Genomic DNA, 11268 nt, shown 5'->3' on the forward strand with positions numbered 1-11268 from the left:
GTCCTATCAAGAAAGGCAAATTCGTTGAAATCAGATGATGTTGTTTTCCCACATGAAAGGTTATTATAATTGGTCAACATTATATTAGCTAAAAGACTCTTCCATATGGAAATTAATTAATAACATAGTTTTACATTTCTTGTAGTCCTAAACTACACATAAGACTAGATTCAACAATAATGGAAACAAGAAAACAACAAATACGAATCTCTTTATGAAGGAAATTTTAACTTGTGATATTCAACAATGATAAATTGTATTTTGAAGGTTAAAACAACTCTTAGGAAAGGGGAATCTTAACAATACAAAATATTAATTCAGCACTATTTTTTTAAAAGGCCTATCATGTCCCACATTTATTTAATTACTTATTACAAACAATGTGGTCACATAGGTACATTTGTTTCATGAAGAAACAGAAATACAGAATTTTTTAAAAGGAAGAGGAAGAGGGAAGAGCTACAAGATTTTCCCTGGTCAAACGTAACAAATGCAGCTTATATAATTTAGAGCTCCTATATTGTTAAGTCGATACTGAACAATCAAGGCATCCTTATTAGCACAAAAAAGTTTGAAAATGTTTTTGGGCTAATGTCTTCTGTTTAATATCTTCGTATTATACTTTTAAAAAATATTGTCCCATTGATCATAGAATTTAATAATGGCTTTTAAATGGACTAAATTAAGGTATGTCTCTTAAGTGTAATGAAAGAAGGAGTAGATGAAATTAGTCTTTAAGTATTCGTCATAACCAAGGGAGAAGGCAGGAATTATCACAGGAAAACATTTTCAAGGGCATAATTTAACAGCATTACTTCAAGTGTGGGCACCCAAATGCCACCCAGATGATCAGGAAAGGGGTTATTAGCTAAGCCATTGTCTGAAAAACCCACTGAATCACTGATCCCTTTGAAAAATGATTGGTCCTTTTTTTTCTAAAGATGGGTTTTTAAATTTGGGAGATCATCCCACAAGCAGATCTGAGATAAAGAACAGAGATTCTGCATGTTCTAGATTTCTTTTCTTGGCCAAGGAGTAAGGTAAGATATCAAATCTTTCTTTCACAATTCATATAGTGGTGCTTATCTGAAGGGCAGAGAGACAGAAATGGACATATAGAGATTTTCTATGTGCTGGTTCAGTTCCCCCAGATGCCTGTAACAAGACTAGGCCAGGCTAAGGCCATGTGCCTAGGAAATCTACATCTCCTGAACCAGTAGTGAGGAATCAAGTTCTAGAGCCATCACACTTGCTGCCTCACAGAGCACAATGAAGAGGAAATCGGGTCTCCATTGCAGAATTCAGGCAAACCCAAGATGCCTACTCCTAGTTTTCACTGTTTTAAGACCTTGATTTGATGAACTCTGCAGGGTACCAACGTCACCTTACATGGCTGTTTAGCACAGAAAGTTTAACTAGGACAGAGCCTGTCACATCTAGAGGGCAAGAGACAGCATATTTTCATGGTTACATTCTCGATTAATGTACATTTAACTTTATCATTGACTATCTTAAATTAGAAAAAATACAAAGGAAGACCTTTGGCCTAAAGAAATACCTATGTGTGTCAATTTAACAACAAAGAAAGTGTTTTTATCAAATTTTGCTTTAAAAATTTGTCAAATAAATTGAGAGGAAGCACATACTATAGGTTAAATGACCTTGTGACTACTTTAAAAATTATATAAATAAAGCTGAACGTCTTTTCTTTTGTTTATTGGCTATAAATCTTATACATTTTCTAACTGGGCCATGCTCTTTTGTTTTATTTATTGAACTTTCTGTTTAATGGACCCATAAAGTCTTTCCTATAATATAAATTAAATCATTGTATCTCAAAAAATAAATTATATATACATGTTTTTAAAATATGCCACTTGGGATGCCAGAGTTCATATTCGAGTGCCTGAGTTCAAGTCCTAATTCTATTTCTGATTCTAACATCTTGCTGATGTAATTCCTGGCAAACACTACATTTTTGTTTTGCCTTGTTTTCTTCTCTTTTCTTTTAAAATGAGTATCTGGCATTGTGACACACAGGGTTAGTTGTTATACTGGCATCCTATATTGGGACATCAATCTCAATGCTGGCTGTTCTGCTTCCAACCCAGTTTTCTCCAAATACTTGAGCTCCTCCCACCCTCATGGGAGACCTACATGGAGGTCCTAGCTCCTAGTTTTGATGTCTCCAAGCTCTGGGCATTGCAAACTTTTAAACAATGAATCAATACATAGAAAATCTGTGTCTTCCTCCATTCCCCCTTCCAAATAAGAAACATACTGAATCAATTGCTTGGTTTCAGTATATTTCAAATCATCTAAGTTGGATCACTCTTGTCCAGTCTTGATTATAATCATTTTTCACCATATAAATTAAAATTTTTGTAACAGTAAAGACCCAACTGATTGAACACAGTCAGGGGCATCCCATAGTCTAAAGCAACTTCTCTTCTCAATCTAGAGCAGCAAAAAGATGAAACCACGTGACTCATTCATGCTTTCATCTTGAAAAATTCAATCAACTATTCCAAACAATGCCAACTAACTATATTTTGAAGCTAAGAAGCAGGGCAAGAGTTTAACCGAGTGTTTGAGACACCAGCTAGGACGTCCACTGACCACATGAGAGCACCTGTGTTTGATATCTGCCTCCAGCTCCCCTCCCAGGTTCCTGCTAATGCCTGGTTGTTGAGCCTAACAGTAGTTGCTTAGGTGTTTCGCATCCTGCCTGGCCTCTTACAAGACCTGGACTGGATTCTCACCTGGTTTTGACACAGCCCTTGGATGTATTTAGGGAATAGACAAGAAGATTGCTGTTTTCTTTGTATGTCCATCTGTCTCTGTATTTCTCTTACAAATACATCTTTCTTAAAATTTTTAATAAGCAAAGAATCCCATTTTATTGTCTAGGAAATTCCTTTGAAAATGAAAATTCTGGTTCTTCTTGGACTCTTGGGAACTACATTGTCAGCTCCTGTAAGTAATTTCCTGCTACCACTAATCTTACCATGCAAAATCTATGATGATCCGCTTATTTACAATTTCTATTTTTTTTTTTCTTTTCAGCTTATCCCACAGCGTCTTTTGTCTGCTAGCAACAGCAATGAGGTTAGTTTAAATAATTCAAACAATCTCCACTGGAAAGAAACAAAAACTTCAACCAATTAATTCATCTTTCATCCTGCCTACTAGCTCTTAGGCTACTCACATAAATTTCCAATTTTCATGTTAGTGTTTTTACCAGGTCACTACTAGAGCTGTGTTATATCTCCCTTGCTTGATTAGAAACGCTTCAGAGACAGGGACAAATATCTTTTTGGTTCTTTAGTTCTAACTGCACCTACAATAGCACCTACTGCAAATGTGTCTAACATTTGTGTTTGAAAAACACAAAATATTCAACAAAACCTCTGAAATGGAAAAAGATTGTGCAATTCCACATGTGATACGGACGACATTGTTAAATTCCAACCTCGTTTTCAACCTCAACCTCTAACCACTATGACTTAATGTTAAACTTAGAAAGTCAACTACTTCCAACAGGAAACTGATCAGCCAGCTCAGACTTGTGCTATATTTGTAGCAAACATTATTCTTAATTGATTTAGCATTCTTGTTCTCATGCTATTTTTTTTTCTTTTCTAGTTACTTCTGAAATTGAACAATGCCCAACTTTTGCCACTGCAGCCTCAGGTACTTCTACCTCAATAATTACAGAGAACATTTTCCCAATGCTCATTTTTACCTCAACAATGGAGAGTTATGTGCTGACTCCATGTCTGAAATATGCCAAAGGAAGCTTAACCTTGTTCTATAGTATTTACACAGCTTATTCAAAGTCAAAATGTTTTTTATAATGCAACACTGATATGATAGAAATTGCTTACATTTTATCTCTTTCTTGCTCAGGACTGATTTTCAAAGATTGTTGACAAGGAAGAGAAATGGAGAAAGTTTCCTTCCTTTTCTGCATGTCCTTTCAGGGCCCATTTAACTCATGGACTCCTTTCTCTGGTGTTCTTCAACAGCAGGCTCAAATCCCAGGACTCCCCCAGTTCTCTTTACCAACTCTAGAGCAGCTTGCTGGATTGTTCCCCAATCAGATACCTTTCTCAGGACAGGCCAGTTTTACCCAAGCAGCCCAGGCAAGCCCGCTGGATCCTTCACAGCCTCAAACAGCACCGCAGACCCAACATGGCCCTAACCATGTAAGTCAGCTCTCCATCCTGGGAAGCAAGCACTGCATGTTGAAAATGAATATGAATCAACTTTTAATTAAGATTAGAACTGCTGAATAATATTTTTTCTTATATTTACACAGCCTTTTATAGTGTTTGCCTTTACCTCTAGCATGAACAATAGCATTCAAATAAACTATTCTAGGTTACAACCACAAGTAGAAAGAGCTGGAACAAGTTTGGACAACATAATATTTTTTTTAAAAAAATTATCTTAAAAAGGAAAGAACACACATTGATAATAGTATTATAGTAGATGAAATTTCAATGTGCACATCTTCTAATACATGTGATATGAAAGTCCAGTTACTCAGACCTTCACATAATAAAGTCATATACACCATTTTTATGATTCTCTTTTTCTGGCAGGTGATGCCCTATGTAATTGCCCTCAAACTGCCACAAGAGCAAACACAGGTAATGATGCATAGGAGCAAATGGCTACCTACACTTAGTCTTTCCTTTATGTTTCTAGCTCTGAATTTGATAACAAGACTAGACAACAAAACTAAAAATATGTCCATGTAGTAATAGCACTGTCTGGAGGCCACAAACATTTGGCTGGCATCACTTTGTAGAAGTTGGACCAGTTCAAAAACTTCTCCCCACCAGACAGCTGAGGGTGATCTCTGGGTCTCCTGAATCTCCAGAACACTGAATTCCAGCTCCAGCTCCTTCTGCATTAAAGGGGCTGGCATTGGAAAGAATTCGAGCAGGATTTCTTGGGTTGACTTTCAGAGAAAGCTGCTGTGGGCTATGTATGAAAATGTGTACCTATATAATTTTATAGCTAGAAAAGTCTGTCAAAACATTTCCAGTTTCTTGTATCCAGCATTTCCAATTTATTTGCATATTATAATCAAATGGTGATGATTTCTATTAAGTAAGAGAACTTTGAAAAATGAAGACAAACTAGAATAATGTGCTAATACAGAAAATGATTAGTACTGGATACTTTATTTATACTGTTTCAGGCTCAAAAAACAGAGATATAGATTTTTTTTTATTCACCAGCAGAGTATTGGCCTTCTCCTTAAAAGCGACAGCATTTTTATTTGCTATAATCCTGATTATAAAATTTTGTCTCACTCCCATGGCAAAACAAGTTGCTTCTAGACATTATCTCATTCCATGCCATGTGCATTTAACAAGTTATACACATGACAATCAGAATAACATCACTTTAAGGATGAGAAAACCTTACTGAGATTAAATTCCCAGTCACAATGAAGTAAATCACTGAGTTAGAATATACGTCCCCACCCTTTCTTTAACCACTTACCCAGTGACTCCTTACCTCACCTTAATATCTAAATTCTTTAGACAATGATGCAGATTACAAATCACCAGATAAGATTACCTTCTAAAATACTCACTAAGTGATTTTGGCTCTTAGGCAGGATTAAGAACCATTACAAAGTCCACTCTTTGTATTACCAAGGTAGTCATTATTTTTAAACTTTTCTGTCTAGTATAATCTGTTACTCAATGGTGCATATTTTTAAATGGTATTATATGTACAGGGACTCTCATTTTCTATGAAGAAATGCCTAAGTAAACACTTACAGACTTCTATAGGGAGCAAATGTGTGAAAATATGAGTGGTAAAGTTGAAGATAAATTTGTTACTTTTCCATTTCTATATTTGCCTAATATCCTAAAATGTACACAGAGGAAATTATTAAATTTTTAATAATTTTAAAAGAATGACTATTATTTTAAATTCATTATGGTGCGACTTCTAATGCCATATCTTGCAGATGATAATCCTGAAAGCTACAAGGAAAATCCAATATTGACTATATAGCCTCTTAGGTAATTACATAGGTATTTCTAAATCAGGTTTCCAAGACGTTCCTCAAACAGGAAAAAACCTTTGTTTCTTAATAGAACCCACCATTCCATAAACTGATTGCCCAACTAACCTTACAAGCCAAGTCCCCTATCATGTGCAGTACACTTTGTGTTTACAGTTTGGAAGAGGTTACTTTAACCATTTTTTTGTTGTTCATTTTAATGACACAAAATTGCTTGATATAAAACAACTTTTATTTAATCTTAATATGAAACTCTGCAAGTTCAAAAGTGCAGCCTCTGCTGATGTAATGGTTTCTCTTGTGTCCTGTCTATGCACAGATGCTTCAGTACTACCCAGTTTATGTGCTTCTACCCTGGGACCAGCTTCAACAAACAGTCACTCAGTCTCCTCCACAAACGGGACAACAGAAATTTGAGGAGCAGGTACTGCAGTCATTTGAAATGTTCCAACTGAGAACAGAGCAGATAGGAGAATAGTATTTCTGGATATGATTAGCGCAAATACCCAACAGCTTAAGCTGGTAGACTTAAGAAGATAAAGACTTTCTTCTTTTTTGTTATTGTGTGTATCAGTTTGATAATACTCCAAAGGTGGATTTTCAACAATTGAAGTCAATGAACGACTCCAAGAAAGTCAACAACCAAAACCTGAATCCTTCTATAGATGAAGTTTTCTCATATTAAACTCTGTCATCACCCACATACATGCATGTATTATTAAAAATAAGAAAAGTAAAAAATGAGTAGCAATCTTGGTGAAAATTCCTTTGATCACCATGCTAAGATATAATTAGATATAATTATAGATATAGATATATAGATATAGATAGATATAATTAGATATAATCCAACTTAAGTGAATCTAAGATGGAATTTTAGAGTTCTAATGTCACTTCGGGTGGAAAATACTTAACTAGCACTCTTATTGAATGAAAAATTCTTTTGCTCTTTTTTTGAGGTCTAATTGCCACCCTAAAATCTGGCATTCAAAGTTAGAGAAAACTAAAATTAAGCTTGAAAAAACCAGTGATATAAATCACATTTAAGCCATATTACTACAAACAGCAGTATTTTATCCCAGAAAGTTTAGAAAGTTTAGAAAGTTTTTAATAACCTAAGGATAATTAACTTTTACTGCCTGTAACACAAATTTTTTAAAAATAATTTTTAATATGAAATTCATTATTTTATACAACCATCACAGCTCTATAGCAAAAATCACCAGAACAAATCTAATGTATTGTTCAAAAATCTGGCAGGTACCAGTCTATAATCAATATGGATACATTCCACAACAAGCAGAACCTGTAAGTAAATGTACAGTTTTCATTTTTAAAAATTCTTTGAAATGATTTGCTGCATTGCTTAATAAATCTAAAAGTGCCCTTCAGCCAAAGATGATAAGAAACTCACTTCTCATTGAGCAAAGGTGTATGTATCCACTCATTGCAATGAGAAGAAGGCACAACTAAAAGATTGTGGAGTATCTTAGTACAAAGATATTAGGACACAGTCCCACAGGGTCTGAGCTTGTGTTATTACAGCTTTGGAAAGCCTACGAGCCATGGAGGCTTGTGCTAGTGTGGATATGTCTAATATGCATAGGTAGTTCCGTGGTTGAACAGCCTAAGGATTGCTGTTTAGAAGACAGGCAGTGTGAGCAAGACAAAATGTACCTAGTCAAGAAGCAACCATCACTTGTATTAGGATAGGATACTAGCAATGTTCATAACTGGGGCTGTGATCTTGCTTTAGACACATTATAAACTGTTCTGTAAGATTGCTTCTGCTCAGTGAAAGAGCACCAGGGCCTCACAGGGAAGGTTAGCAAGCAAAGATTATAAAACTGAGGCACAGCTGTGTTTCTAGCCAGCTCTGTACTATCAGGGATTGTGTTTCTTTCTCAAATCTGAGCTATTATTTCTGTTGTTAAAGAAAAACGTTCAAGAGACCAGTGTTGTGGCATCTGGGATAAGCCACCATCTGCCTCCCATATGCCTGCCTCCCAGAGAGGTGTTAGTTTGAGTAGCATCGGATCCACTTCGAATCCAGCTTCTTGCTAGTGTGCCTTAGAAAGCAGCAGAAAATGGCCCCAAAACTTAGGTTCCTGCTTTGAAACTGGGTGAGCAGGATGCAGTTTCAAGCTTCTGGCTTCAGCCTAGTCTAGCTCCAGGAATTGTATCTTGGAGAGTAGAGCAGAGAATGAAAGATCTCTCTCTCTCTCTTCTTTCTCTTCTCTCTCTTCTCTCTCTTCCTTTCTCCTCATTCCTTTTGAATAAATAAAAAAAAAATCTTTTTTTATAAAAAATAAAAAAGTAGCTGTTAACATGCTTCTTAGGACCACTGCATCCCCCATCCCAATGACCTGGTGCCAAATCCAGCTCTACTTCCAATTCCAGCTTCTATCCAATGCACCCTTAGAGATAGCAGGTGTTAACTCAAGTAGCTGTGTCCTTGCCACCTACATAAAAGATCCTGGTGGAGTTCTGGGATCCTGGCTTTGGACTGGCCCAGCCCCAGTCATTCAGGCATTTGGGAAATGAACCAACAGATAGAATCAAACTGTCCTTCTCCCTCTCCTCTTACTGTCCCACATTTTCTCTCCTCCTTCTTCCTCTCTCTTCCTCTTCCTCCCTCATTTTTTCATTGTCTCACTCTTCCTTCAGTGCTTTTCAAATAAATAAAAAACCTAAATATAAATTTCAGAATAAAAGCATGCTAAGAAAATAAAGAATTTGGGAGAGTTTAATTACTTAGAAAGACAGAAGAGCATATTTGTATCCATCACTAATTTAAAATGCTTGGCGGAACATTCTACTTTTTCAGGCTACTCCAGGAGGACAGCAACAACCAGCTTTTGATCCTCCATTGGGCACGGTTCCTGAAATCGCTGTGCTGGTAAGATTCCTCACAACATTTACTGACATCTTATTCTATAGGTCTTGATATTAATCTTCCCTTTAATGTAAACTTTATTATGAATCCACCAACAGTCATTAATTCTTCCACCTGTATCATTTGCTAGTCATGATTTCATTCAATAAATTCTTCAGATATTTATTGAGGGACTACGCAATGCCAGGTACTCTGCTATGTCCTCTCATGTAGAAGCAATTGTTAGGAGACAGCCAGGTCTGTTGGATTATATCCTTGTCCTTTATCAAAAGCTGCTTATGCTCTACAGATCTAGTAAAATCACTTCTTGAGTATAGTGCTACTTTGCCTTTCCTGGAGATTAACTGTCTTCCCAATCTCAACCTTCCATCTGAACCTGTAACCACTTTGTTTTCATTATCCTTCTCTATAGCCAGCAGGAGGAGTGATACCATATTTACAAAAGGGAATGATAAGCACTAGGCATGACAGTGGAGGAGTTTTTATGCCTCCAGCTTCACCCAAATCCAGCAAAGCCAATGTTCTCACTTCTACTATACACCCACCACTTACCCCAGAGCTCCCGGAAAAGAAGGTAGAGTAATTAGAACTGTTTTATGCAAAAAGTTGTTGTCTAATGGAAAATACAGATGTAAAATCAGCTCTTAATTTATAACATTTAGTCATAGAAATAATAACACATCACTGATATAGTAGAACTTATCACATCCTAACCCTGAATAAAGTAGCCAGCAATTACTTTGGGTACTAAATTTTAAAATGTGTAATGTAATTTTAACTTAATAAGAACGTCTTATGAATGTCCTTTCCTCACTAGGCCAAGACCGATAGCCTAAGAGAACCATAAGATGTCCTAATCATTCAGAGTTTTTGGTAGGTACTTGCAAACAGTCATGTACCAAGTTTTGTGACAATTCTTAAAAATACTGCCAAAAGAGCTAATGAAGGGATTCTTACCAAATGCTTAAAAAAAAAAAAAAAAAACCTAGTGCTTTTATCTACCAGCAAAAATAAAACCAGTCATGTAACTTCAACAATTTAAAAAAAAAAATTAGACTTATAACAATGATGTCTGCCTATATTGTAATTTGGTGTCAGTTCTTACTAGATTAAACTTGAACTAAATCCACCCACTTAAAAGATGTTTGACAGACACTACAGCAATCAGTGTGGCAGTTTGAAAAATATTACAGTGATGCCCACAATCTGTATCAGCTAAAAATATAATGAAATATTGAAATGAGAAAAGAAATATTATACAATGAGAAGGAATGTCAAACTCAGTGGCTTTTACATTCAGGATAATTTTGAACGTAGTCTTGATTAGTCATTCAGCTATGATACAAGTCTGAGACAACGGCAAGTCTAAATGACACCAATAAATAAAAATACACAAAGAAAAGCAAGTGGCACAACCTACAAGTCAAGTTAAAACAAAGTTCGTGTTATCTCCTCCCTGCTGCCTATGAGTATCTTCTGATCCCTCCTTCACTTAGCATTCCACAAACTAAAAGCTATGTAAGAATACAACCAGGAGTGAGCTGTATCACATCTTCCTTAGAAAAGTCTCCATGCAAAAGTACTAGTTTATCTGATGCAAGTAAATCCAAGTTATTGAAACAGAAAAATACTGAGCTTTCAGTATATTGTGTATATTGTGAATCAATACCACTGACATTCCTCCTTTAATAAACAATTGATAAAACATCTAGAAAATGTAACACAGAGCAAACTTCACTGGTATTAAAATGCTGTTTTATCTTATTTTACAGGGAAAAGGATGTGGCAGTGTCTTTGATGTTATTTGGGGTTACTTGCTTCCTCCATGCTAATGTCAGCTCCTTGATAACAAGCACCTTGACTTTTCTTGAATTTTGCTTTTACTTGTAGACTTATATTCTTTAACTATGGCATCATGTAATCAGTCTTACTTTACATAGCTTCCCAAATAGTCTGTCATTGTATAATTTAGAATTTATTAACACTGAGAATAAAGCCAACACCAGAAACTCAGTTGATTAATTGTATTAATAAAAGATGCTTCTGAAAATTCCTGTCATCTGTGAGAATAAATATATACTGTCAATGGACTTACCCTATGTGTGGTTATTAGTAGTGAGGGACTAAAATAGGTTCCTAATTTTGATGTGTCATTTCATTTTGTCCACCCAATGCCCTTTAGTCAGCTTTCCGCTGATGCATTCCCATGATAAATCACAATTATTTAATGGTGAATTGATTATTCCTAATGTGATCATCTATGTTGATCCAAAGGTCAAAGCTCCCTGCTGATGCAAAGCATAGTTTTGGATTTGGT

General features: G+C 35.7%; 1 protein-coding gene across 2 annotated transcripts; it reads left to right on the plus strand.

Annotated features, from left to right (window-relative positions):
• Positions 1-2925: 2925 nt before the first annotated feature.
• On the plus strand, positions 2926-9798 carry ODAM (odontogenic, ameloblast associated). 2 transcript variants are annotated; one of them, XM_040967445.1, is made up of 10 exons: positions 2926-2976; positions 3067-3108; positions 3646-3693; positions 3984-4208; positions 4608-4655; positions 6375-6479; positions 7316-7363; positions 8883-8954; positions 9364-9525; positions 9769-9798. In XM_040967445.1, exons 1-10 carry the CDS (start codon positions 2926-2928, stop codon positions 9796-9798), a joined length of 831 nt encoding a protein of 276 aa, XP_040823379.1. The 2 variants fall into 2 exon arrangements, with proteins under 2 accessions (XP_040823379.1, XP_040823380.1); XM_040967446.1 differs by lacking the exon at positions 7316-7363.
• Positions 9799-11268: the final 1470 nt, after the last annotated feature.

Source organism: Ochotona curzoniae, unplaced genomic scaffold, assembly GCF_017591425.1.
Source record: "Ochotona curzoniae isolate NIBS_2020 unplaced genomic scaffold, NIBS_Ocur_1.0 scaffold_4506, whole genome shotgun sequence".
Taxonomy (NCBI): domain Eukaryota; kingdom Metazoa; phylum Chordata; class Mammalia; order Lagomorpha; family Ochotonidae; genus Ochotona; species Ochotona curzoniae.